Source organism: Pituophis catenifer, unplaced genomic scaffold, assembly GCF_029215685.1.
Source record: "Pituophis catenifer annectens isolate HBS135680 unplaced genomic scaffold, rPitCat1.0.hap2 SCAF_12, whole genome shotgun sequence".
Taxonomy (NCBI): Eukaryota; Metazoa; Chordata; class Lepidosauria; order Squamata; family Colubridae; genus Pituophis; species Pituophis catenifer.
Window position 1 is genome coordinate 2,373,970 of NW_027256892.1, and position 12,459 is coordinate 2,386,428.

The window sequence follows — 12,459 nt, forward strand, 5'->3', positions numbered from 1 at the left end:
CAATTCAGACTTTACTCACACAAAACAAAGATTAGACTGCAAGCATTCCGATAAAGCAGGCAAAGTTTCCACAATACAAGGATTAGTCCAAATGCAGTCCGACAAGGCAGGCAGAAGTCCAGTAACGCAGAGATCATGGATTATTTCTAGTTTTTGCTCGTCACAAACTGAACTGGCCACCACACCCACATTTATACCCTGTGGGGTGTGGTCCAGTGACTCAGCTAATCTCTGGCACACCTTCCCCTCTGCTGTGCACGCTTCTCCCTGCGCCTCTGCCAAGGGTCCAGCCAGCACTTATCTCCTTCGTCGCTGTCCACCTGTGGCTGCAGGGACGTGCTTGGCTCTGGGCCTATCTCTTGGCCTTCGGTGTCCTCCGGAGACATTGCCAGAGAGGAGGATCCTGGAGAGGGAGGCCTTGCCAACTCCTCTCCCTCACTCTCAGAGTCTGCATCTGTCGATAGCCCAGGCTCAGGCAACGGAGCCACAACAGGGATGGTGAGTTCTAGTCCCATTTTAGGCTAGAAAGCCAGCTGGGAGAATTTGGGCCAGTCCCTCCCTCTCAGAACGAATTCACTTCACAGGGTTGTTGCCATTGGAAAATAGGAGGAGGAAGTAGCATTAAGTATGGTCGTCACTAGAGTTATTTATAAAACAATCAAGGCAGGATATAAATAAACAAAATAAAAAATTTAAGGGAGTCAAGTTCTACTTTTCAGTACTCCTTAAGGAAACAATTGTATAATCTTAAAGCAGGAATATGTGATTTATATCCATTTGAGGGTTATTTGATTGTGAGTAACATGTCAAAAGCTACAAAAGGATGAGACAAGCACTTGGCAGAAGCCATGATGGCATCGGGCACACATTGTTGTCAATGGTACGAATTATGTAATTTGTATCCATTGCATACCGTAATAATACGTTTGGTATTACTAGCTCTCCTTACCCTTACTTTTCATTACTCATGAACATAAATCTGTCTGGATTATGACCTGTTCACTTAGTGACTGTTCAGAGTTGCAACGGGACTGAGAAATGTGACTTGTTTCACAATTTACGAACATTGCAGTATCCACATAGTCACATGGTCAAAAATCGGATGCTTAGCGACTGACTCATATTTATGATGGTTACAATGTCCCAGGATCCTCTGAACACGGGCCCGTTTCCGGCCTCCAGAAGGCCTCCGGAGCCTGGGAAGGCTGTTTTTGCCCTCCCGGAGGCTCAAGAAAAGCCTCCGGAGCCTGGGGAGGGCAAAAACACACACAAACACCCCGCCGTGGTGCAGGAGGCTGACTAGGCCACACCCACCATGGCCATGTCCAACCAGCAACCGGGCAGAGAACCCCTTGCTAAAATTTTTGAAGCCCACTCCTGGTCCTAAGTCACTTTTTTCAGTGGCATAGAAGTTTGAACAGTCTCCCTCCTCTAAGATTAACCAATGATCCACACCGTCTGTTTCAACAGGAGAAAAAAAAATCAACCGAGGAACAATCCCTTTGGCTTATCTGCTAGTTCCGAACAGAACCTTTTATGGCCTCACTGCTAAGACCCTCAAGGATTACGTTCAAGAGGTAAAGGAAATCCTTTGTGCCACGTTACGGATAATTTAGGCAATCCTTTCCTTCCCCCGCTTCCAAGTCCTTCAGATAAGATTGGAAGAAAAGAGAGAAATTAACTTTGCCCTTCCAACCAGTCTGAGAACACAAGCCAGATCTTCCAAGTATGTCTGGAAGAGAAATTCAGCAAAAGGCTGTCAACAACTTTGGGAACAGATTAATAGGAACCATTTGAAAGGAACACATTCGCCCTTGCCCGTAATATCTGTGGCATACGGTGTGGCAATATTTCATACAAATTCCTGGACACGAGACAGGGGAATAAATCACGATGGATTACTCTGTGTCAAAATCAACAATGATTTTGTTACGGGAGGAAATAAGATGGTCTTAATTTCGAACCGGTACATGAAATCCACTTTGGTGATTTTGAAATCACCCCAAGAATTAAATATAGCATCCACATTACAAGTCGGCAGACTTAGAGGTAGTGCAAGCATCAACAATGATGACTAATGCTACCTTTATTGTAAGGTTACGTTAACAGACTCTTGCAAATCTTAAAAATAAGGCTTTTTTTTTTAACTTTTAAAAGCATTTTTTCGTCGGAAGAGGTTGTAGAAAAAATGCTTTTAAAAGTTTTTTAAAAAAGCTTCTGATGATCCGCGGCTCAGCTGGGCATGGTGTGGGGGGCGGGGCGTAGGGATTTTTGCTACCAGTTCTCCGAACCACCCGCCGTCATCGCTACCAGATCGGACGATCGGGTCCAAACTGGGAGCATTTCACTCCTGGTCCAGTTGTGTCTTGCTTAAAAAAAACAACCCCTATTCAATTTCAAGTTGTAAGTAGTCAATGAGTCAATTTTATTTATTTTTTTTGTCCAAGCTTGTAAGTAATGCTGGCACTCGACGATACCTATGAGTGAAACACACATGCCCCTTCTACTTTAGATATTTAATCTTGGCTCATGGGTAATCAAGTAGCTACGACAGATCCAAAACTTAAATCAGAAACAGAACGCTTCTGAATATCACGGAGAAAAAAAAATGCTTTCTCACAATGTGCTAAGATATTGCACAATTTGCTTGCTTTTCACTTAGCATTGTGTGCAAACACTACCATGTTTTAAACCGAGATCTGATTAAGCATAATGTATGGAGTCAGTCAATATGGGGGCATTTTCCCCCAAACTGGCCATCCCAACTGGAAATTTGAGGAAACGCAATCCCCAGAAGGCTAAAAGAGAATACTCTAGGAAAAAGGCTCAGAACAATACTACGTTCTCGACCAACCAGGTCCCCTTTTTACTTCCACGGATGACGGATGACATGGTCTTACCCATTCTTTTAACAGATTAAGAGTTGGAAGGGACCTTGTGGGTCATCTAGTCCTACCCCCTACCCAAGCAGGAGACCCTACACCATTTCTGACAGATGGCAGTCCCGTCTCTTCTTGAAAGCTTCCAGGGATGAAGCTCCCACAACTTCTGAAGGCAACTTTTGTTCCATGGGTTGATTGTTCTCACCGTCAGGAAATTCCTCCTTATTTCCAGGTTGAATCTCTCCTGGATCACTTGGTAGTCCTTGGTAGATTTACCACCACAACTGAGCCCCAAATTTCCTTTGCTAAGAGAGACAGTTATTAAGTGAGTTTTGCCCCATTTTACAACCTTTCTTACCCCAGTTGTTAAGTGAATCATTGCAGTTGTTATATTACTAACACGGCTGTTAAGTGAATCTGGCTTCCCCATTGATTTGGCTTATCAAAAGGTTGCAAGAAGTGATCACACGTCCCCGGTCATAAATACAGGCCTGTTGTGAAGTGTCCTAGTTTTGATCATGTGACCACGGGGATGCTGCAACGGTCATAAGTATGAAAAATGATCATAAATCACATTTTTCAGTGCTGGTATAACTCCGAATAGTCACTAAACAAATTGTTGTAAGTCAAGGACTAGCTGTACTTGACTACCAGCAATTCAGAGCTGGTGGTATTAATGGATTTAAGCAGGGGTGAAATCCAGCAGGTTCTGTCAGGTTCTGGAGAACCAGTAGCGGAAATTTTGAGTAGTTCGGAGAACCGGCAAATGCCACCTCTGGCTGGCCGCAGAGTGGGGAGGGAATGGAGATTTTGCAGTATCCGTCCCCTGGAGTGGGGTGGGAATGGAGATTTTGCAGTATCCTTCCCCCAGGAGTGGGGAGGGAATGGGGATTTTGCAATATCCTTCTCCTGGAATGGGGTGAGAATGGGGATTTTGCAATATCCTTCCCCTGGAATGGGGTGGGAATGGAGATTTTGCAGTATCCTTCCCCTGACGTGGGGAGGGAATGGGGATTTTGCACAATATCCTTCCCCCAGGAGTGGGGAGGGAATGGGGATTTTGCACAATATCGTTCCCCCAGGAGTGGGGTGGGAATGGAGTTTTTGCAGTATCCTTCCCCTGGAGTGGGGAGGGAATGGGGATTTTGCACAATATCCTTCCCCTGGAATGGGGTGGGAATGGAGATTTTGCAGTATCCTTCCCCTGGAGTGGGGAGGGAATGGGGATTTTGCACAATATCCTTCCCCCAGGAGTGGGGAGGGAATGGGGATTTTGCAGTATCCTTCCCCTGCCATGCCTACCAAGCCACACCCACCAAGCCACACCACGCCCACAGAACCAGTGGTAAAAAAAATTGAATCCCACCACTGGATTTTTTTTAAGTCTATCCAAGAAGGCCATTCTTACCCTTTTCTGCTTCTAGAACAGCAGAGTTGACTGAGCTCAAGAAAACAGCACAAAAACGAATCCCCAGATTTTCCAACTCGATTTTTTTCCTTCCCCCTTTAACATAAATTGTCCGCCGAGCAGAAATTAAACGGCATTCTAAAGAGCAAAATTTGGCAGCCAGGATTGGGATGAACTAAACTGTTTGCTTTTTGCAAAAGGTCCCATCTGTGACTCATTTCTTCCTCCCTGCCCAACAAGAGGTTCTACAGCTTCATACGGGTTACCTCAGCACCTAAATTCTGTGGTTAGAATTAAAAAAAAAATGAAAACTCTCGGCTTGGCAGGCAAATCTGCCTTTTCTTCCCCCTAGACTGCCTACAGAAGCATGAAGCCAGCTTATTGGAAGAGATCCTCAGCTGGAGAACCACAATGCGAGTGGAAGATCCCATCCATGGCGAGAGTAATTTGTATAGAAGGAGACCAGAGGGATGAGACACAGATTAACAGGGCCTCTGGAGTCACGTGTAAAAAGAACTCGGTCCAAGTGACTGGCGAAGATGTGAATGGAAGCTTTCCTTCCCTTGACTCTACAGGTAGCTCTTGATTTACAACCCAACATTTCTGTTGCTAAGTGAATCAGGGCAATGAATCAAGGAGAGAAGCGATCTGGAACGGAGGAGAAATTTCTTGACAGTGAGAACAATGAATCGGTGGAACGGATTGCCTCCAGAAATTGTGAATGCTCCAACAATGGGAACTTTTTAAGAAGAGATTGGACAATCATTTGTCTGAAAGGGGATAGGGTTTCCTGCCTGAGCTTGAGGTTGAACTAGAAGACAAAGAAGAGGGAGTCAAACTATTCTCCAAAGCACCTGAGGGTAGAACAAGAAGCAACGGGTGGAAATTAATCAAGGAGAGAAGCAACTTAGAACTAAGGAGAAATTTCCTGACAGTGAAAACAGTGGAACAACCTGCCTGCAGAAGTTGTGAATGCTCCAACACTGGAAGTTTTTAAGAAGACATTGGATAACCATTTGTCTGAAGTGGTGTAGGGTTTCCTGCCTGGGCAGGGAGTTGGACTAGATGACCTCCAAGTTCCCTTCCAACTTGTTATTCTATTCTAATACCTCCACGGTCCCTTACAACTGTCCTGTCCTATCCTATCCTATCCTATCCTATCCTATCCTATCCTATCCTATCCTATCCTATCCTATCCTATCCTATCCTCTTTGAATGTGTTGTGCTGTAAGCTTTATTATTCTTAGCCAGTACTATCAGTGGTTGAGTTGATTAACTGGAATTACAGAGGTTGTAGTCCAACTTATCCAGAAGGTGCCAACATTAAGGAAAGTAGAATTATAACAGTAGCAGAGTTGGAAGGGAGCTTGGAGGTCATCTAGTCCAACCCCCTGCTCACGCAGGAGACTTATACTAGGGATTCAAACTGCCGAACTGCCGAACCTTTCTGATCGACAAGCTCAGTGTCTTAGCCACTGACTTAATTGCTTTAATTAATTAACTTAATTAAGTTTCTAAAGAAGAGATTGGACAACCATTTCTCTGAAATGGGATAGGGTTTCCTGCTTGACAAGGGGGGTGGATTAGAAGACCTCCAAGGTCCCTTCCAACTCTGTTATTTTGAATTTTGCCTCATTTCATAACTTTTCTTGCCAGAGTTGTTCAGTAAATCGCAGTCATTGTTGTTAGTAACATGGTTATTAAGAGGATCTGACCTCCCCATCGCCTTTGCTTGTCAGGTCAGAAAAAGTCATCATATGACCCTGGGGCACTCCAACCTAAATACATGCCAGTTGCCATTCATCCAAATTTTGACATGTGACCATGAGAATGCTGCAATGGTCATTAAGTATGAAAAACAGTCATATAAGTCACCTTTTTCAGTGCCGTTGTAACTTCAAAGAGTCACTAAATGAACTGTTATAAGCAATGGTGAAATCTAAAATTTGTTACTACCAGTTCTGTAGGCGTGGCTTGGTGGGGGGGGGGGTAATATGACTGGGTGGGCATGGCCAATTTTTTTTTTTTTTACTTTTAAAACCATTTTTTCTACAACCTCTTCAGCGAAGAGGTTGTAAAAAAATGCTTTCAAAAAGCTCTGACGATCAGGCAACTCAGCTTGGATCATCAGAGGCATTTAAAAGAAAAAATGCCTCTGCTGATTAGGCAACTCAGCTTGGATCGTCAGAGGCATTTAAAAGAAAAAAAGCCTCTGCTGATTAGGCAACTCAGCTTGGATCATCAGAGGCATTTAAAAGAAAAAAAGCCTCTGCCGATCAGGCAACTCAGCTGGGATCTTTGACGATCCCAGTTGAGCCGCGCGATCATCAGATGCTTTTTTTAAAAAAGCATTTTTTCGGGCGAAGAGGTTATAGAAAAAATGCTTTTAAAAGTAAAAAAAAAAGCCTCTGATGATTGCGCGGCTCAGCTGGGCATGGGGGTGGGGCAGGGATTTTTGCTACCGGTTCTCTGAACCACCCGCCTCCATTGCTACCGGATCAGGCGATCCGATCCAAACTGGGAACATTTCATCCCTGGTTATAAGTCAAGGACTATCTGTATATGAATCTACAACAGTAAGTTTTTTAAAGGAGAAAAGGAGATGCTACAGGTTGAGTTGCAACAGAAAGAAGCTGATAAATTCCTTTGCTGGGTTTTGAAATTGAGTCATTTTGGGTCAGCTGCTAAGGAGGGTCAGGGCAGGGGCAAGTGTTGGTTGTCCTTATTTTGCTTTCAACGACTATCTCTATCTTCTGCCACACGCAACCGGAAAACTACAGAAGATTTAGTCCACGTTACTCTGCAAGCAATACATAAAATAGAGGAAACAAGGCATGCATGTTTATAGTAGCTGACAATAACTAAGCAAACTTGGCTGATCTCAAAAGTCTAAACATTGGCAGGTCTGGAAATCTGACAGCTGTAGCATGGCCTGGGGAATAAAAATAGGTTGGGAAATGGAGATGGCAAACCACGTCATCACGCAGTGAAGAGAACTTCACAGCATGTTCATGAAGTCACCAGAAGTCAACTTATTGAAGGACGTTTTGGCCTTCACTTTCCTGGGAGTGAATGAAAAGTTTGGTGCAGACCCCTAAGATTATACAATAGCAATAGCAATAGCAATAGCACTTAAGACTTATATACCACTTCACAGCCCTCTCTAAGCGGTTAAAAGAGTCAGCCTCTTGCCCCCCAAAAATCTGGGTCCTCATTTGACCCACCTCAGAAGGATGGAAGCAGTGGTGGGTTGCTCCCGGTTCTGTCCGGTTCTTTAGAACTGATAGTAAAAGTGGCGGGAGGCTCCGTCCATCTGCCCGGATGTCATAATTTTTTTTTTTAATTTGATTTATATGCCGCCCTTCTCCAGAGACTCAGGGCGACTTACAATGCGTTAAGCAATAATTGACGATCTGCGCATGGGCAGAAGTGCACATGCTCCTCCGTTGTGAACTGATGGTAAAGATAGAACCCACCCCTGGATGGAAGGCTGAGTCAACTTTGAGCCGGTGAGAATCGAACTGCTGGCAGGCAGGAGAATTAGCCTGCAATACTGCATTCTAACCACTGCACTACAACAATGCAATATAAGCAATCCTTGATTTACAACAGTTCATTTAGTGCAGTGTTTCTCAACCTTGGAAGCTTGAAGATGGGTGGACTTCAACTCCCAGAATCCCCCAGCCAGCAGTGCTGGCTGGGGGATTCTGGGAGTTGAAGTCCACCCATCTTCGAGCTACCAAGGTTGAGAAACACTGATTTAGTGACTGTTCAAAGTTCCAAGGGCACTGAAAAAAGTTACTTATGACCATTTTTCACACTTATGACCATTGCAGCATCCCTGTGGTTATGTGATCAAAATCCGGCCACTTGGCAACTGATTTATATTTATGATGGTTGCAATGTCCTCGTGGTCATGTGTTACCTTTGGCGACCTTCTGACGAACAAAATCAACGGGGAAATCCAGTACTAATTTAACAACTGCAGTTCAATTTTTTCTGAAGATCTTCCTCTTTCCAAACAGTTTGTAAAACAATTTTGTTTTTATTAGTTTGGATGAAGCATGCTTTAAAAGTGTTTGATCTTATCGGGAGTAGATTAGAACTGTAACTATGACAGAAGGGGGAAATGACTAAATTCAACCCAGACAAGTTAATGTACAGAGTAAGGGCTGAATGTAATTTAAATGATTTCAAATTCAGCATTACCCTGGCCCTGTCATCTCTTTGGAATCATTCCTTGAAGGCCAAATTGGGGCTTTTACCACAAACAATGTTGTGTACTCTGCCCTTAGCAACAGTTGCTGAGAGGCAATTCCCCATTTTGGAAATATCTAAGAGGATTTCGTGCTGTTTCTGGTGGCCGGGTGAAAATTTCATTTGTCTAAATTGGGCTTTCTCAACATGACCAGAGGTGGGTTGCAGCAGGTTCTGACCAGTTCTGGAGAACCGGTAGCAGAAATTTTGAGTAGTTCGGAGAACCGGTAGTAAAAATTCTAACTGGCCCCGCCCCCATCTATTCTCTGCCTCCCAAGTCCCAGCTGATCGGGAGGAAATGGGGATTTTGCAGTAACCTTCCCTTGGAGTGGGGAGGGAATGGAGATTTTACAGTATCCTTCACCTGCCACGCCCACCAAGCCACAGAAGCAGTAGTAAAAAATTTTTGAAGCCTACCACTGAACATGACCCTCTGTGTGAGAAGATGGGGGAGTATGTACAGATGGCCACTGTTCCACTGTGTGAGTATGGTGGGGAGGGCTGCGGCTTGGTGAAGAATATGTGTGGCCATAGCACTACACAAACCCAGAGGAGATGGAGATGGCTGCTACCAGGTGGAGAAGGGTGTAGAGATGACCCCCCCCGTGGGTGGGACAGGTGCTGCAGGCATGTGTGCATACTTGCTATTGAGTATGAAATTTCTGAGATCTCATCCTATGTAGCCAGACTCCTCTGGAGAATAAGTCTAAGTGATTCCTGGAGTGATTGATGCTCAACCTTCCCTGACAGCTTCTCCATTGACTTTGCTTTTGTGAAGCCAAGAGAGAAGTTTGCAAATGGCGGTCATGCATATACAACTATCAGAAGTGCAAACACTGGATTGCAGTTATGTGACAGGATTTCGGCAGTAGTGGGATTCAACCAGTTTGCACCACTTTGGCTAAACCAGTTGTTAAATTGCTGGCTGGCTCTGCCCCGCCCCTTCCAGAAGTCCCCACGCACCCCATTTTGGCAAGTGCAGGGAGGCCTAGTAGGCCCAAAATGGGGTGGGGATGGTGCTGTGCCCCCCCCCAGTGGTCTGCTTTTGTTCCCAGGGTGCTGTAGGGAGGCCTTGTTGTGGTCCGCCAGCAGCCTGCGGAGCTGGCTGCAGAGTCGGACAGTGAGGAGGCTGGGGAGGACCATGGGCCAGTCTTGGAGTCTGGGGAAGGCCTGGATGAGGACTCTGCTTTGAAGGCAGAGAAAGGGCCATCTGGGAGGGAAGTGCTGCCTCCGGAGCCTCCAGAGTCAGACATCAGCGAGGCAGAGAAACAGGGGGAGCCTGTTCCCAGTGCGTGCATGGGCAGAGCTGCCAGAAGGCAAGAACAGTTAAGACAAAAAGGGGCAACTCAGGAGTAGGGCTTGGAGATGATTGGCCCCTCCCATAAGACTTAAAAGAGGAGCAAAGGAACATGGGACTTTGCAGGAAGCAACATTTGTTCATTCAGTTCTGCTTAAAGCCTGAAGCTCTGTTTGATTCTGGACTCCATGTGGCTTTGTCAGTTAAGTCTTTGGCAATGGGTCAAGGGAGATAAAGGTGGTGATTATCAACCTTATCCCGAAGGACTCTTGACAACTCTTTGGGACTCATCTGTGAATGAACAGAATTCACAGATGTTAAAATAAAAGAGGTTTTTGGGACTACTCGTGTGTTTTACTAACTCAGGAGGCCTAGGTCAGAACAGGCCTACTAGGCCCAAAATGGGACACCGGGGTGGTGGAATGGTGGGGGGTGTACCACCACCACCCCTGGCGGCCCATTTTTTTCTCCCAGGGAGGTGCAGGAGGCCGAGTGGGCATTAACGTACTGCAGTTCTAACTGTATTGTTGGTGATGATCATTTAAGCAATTGCTTTTCCTTATAAGCTTCTCCAGGAATTTGTTGGGTTGAAGAAAAGGAGATAAATGAATCACGAATGATAGGATGTAGCCATTTTCCTACTTTCGACTGACCGAAATGACCCCACTGAAGAGAGGAAAGACTTAGTCACCGAGCCTGAAGACCGTTCCCTCAGGACAGGCAGTTGCGATTCGACTGACAGAGCAAATAACCAGATTTATTCTGAGTGAGCAGTTAAGCAGGCGATTCTACTCCATGTAAAGCAGCAACCAGCTCACCCGAAGGTAGAGATATAACCAGGGTGGAGACTAGAGATCCCAAGGAAGCCAGAACATTGGTGTAGACACGTGATTGTTTCTCCCCCACGTGTAAAACAAAACACGCCTGGCCATCTGGAATCACTTCCACACCAATGATTTGTAAATATATTATACATAAAAACCCGGGATGGCCTTAAGAAATCCACTGTGATGCGGTTTTTAAGAATTCCATTCCATAAACCTTCCTTCTTTCTTTTCCCCTTTCATTTTAATTGCATTATTTTTTCACTAACGAAGTATTTGAAACTTGGACAATGAAATCCTGCAAAGAGAGGAGACTAGAGGGGAAAAAAAAATCCTTCATGGAAACTTGAAGAGCAAGCATGGAAAGCAGAGACTTGGTACCTTCAGACCTCCCTCCATCTTTGATCAGGACAAACTGTTCAAATTATATTGCTCAAGAGAATATGCTTTACAGCTGTCCGAAGGCCTCTTTTTGTCAAAAACGATGAAGGAAATTAAGAGTTGAAGCCCTTCAGATGTTGACAACAAAACACACAGAAACTACCAACATTTTTCCAACTCCCATTTTGAAAGGGCTAGATCCAAATAGATCTGCATATGCATTGTATTCTTGAAGTTTAAGAATGTAACCATCCAGAGGTGGATTTCAGCAGGTTCTGACCAGTTCTGGAGAACCGGTAGCGGAAATTTTGAGTAGTTTGAAGAACCGGTAGTAAAAATTCTGACTGGCCCCACTCCCTTCTATTCTCTGCCTCCCAAGTCCCAGCTGATTGGGAGGAAATGGGGATTTTGCAATATCCTTCCCTTGGAGTGGGGACAGAATGGAGATTTTACAGTATCCTTCCCCTGGAGTGGGGAGGGAATGAAGATTTTACAGTATCGTTCCCCTGGAGTGGGGAAGAAATGGAGATTTTACAGTAATCTTCCCCTGGAGTCGGGAGGAAATGGAGATTTTACAGTATCCTTCCCCTGGAATGGGGTGGGAATGGAGATTTTACAGTATCCTTCCCCTGGAGTTGGGAGGAAATGGAGATTTTACAGTATCCTTCCCCTGGAGTGGGGAGGAAATGGCGATTTTGCAGTATCCTTCCCCTGGAGTGGGGTGGGAATGGAAATTTTGCAGTATCCTTTCCCTGGAGTGGGGTGGGAATGGAGATTTTGCAGTATCCTTCCCCTGGAGTGAGGTGGGAATGGAGATTTTGCAGTATCCTTCCTTTGCCATGTCCATCAAGCCACACCACAGGCACCATGCCACGCCTAGAGAACTGGTAGTAAAAATTTTTGAATCCCACCCCTGTAACCATCCCTTAGAAAACTGCCTCTTACTTGTAGGCTCTGACGTTGTATTTCTTCTCTGCCGGAAAGCCGAACATGCCGCAGACAACACGGGAATTTTTGTTGGTCCAGTTTTTGTCGCAGATCTGTTTCCAAGTGCCCCCTTCTTTGACCTCCACGTAACCCTCCGTTACAGGGATGCGTTTGCGAGACGCTGAAAAGACGGCCCGTATTCGGACATCTTCTACTTTGATGTTTGTGTTCTAAGGAATGTAAGGAAGATAAGAGTTTCTGTTTTAGGCACAGGGCGCTGGAATATATAAAGGCCGGGGGGGGGAATCCTTTAAACCAGGGGTGTCAAACTCAAGGCCCGGGGGCCGAATCCGGCCGGTGGGGTGCTTAGATCTGGCCCACAGTGCCTCTGCCAGCGAAAACGGAGTTCAGGAGGGCCACATGAGGCCCTCAGAGGCTCCATTTTCGACCGTGATAGCCTCCTGCAACCCTCTGCCAGTGAAA

At 45.4% G+C, this 12,459-nt stretch overlaps 1 protein-coding gene across 1 annotated transcript in view; it reads right to left on the reverse strand.

The window, feature by feature from the left end:
• Positions 1–12,459, reverse strand: part of LOXL2 (lysyl oxidase like 2) — a 103,961-nt gene that overhangs the window by 50,386 nt on the left and 41,116 nt on the right. Inside the window, exon 3 of the mRNA XM_070952272.1 lies at positions 11,995–12,206. Within this exon, the coding sequence (XP_070808373.1) occupies positions 11,995–12,206 (212 nt within the window). The remainder of the gene's footprint in view (positions 1–11,994; positions 12,207–12,459) is intronic.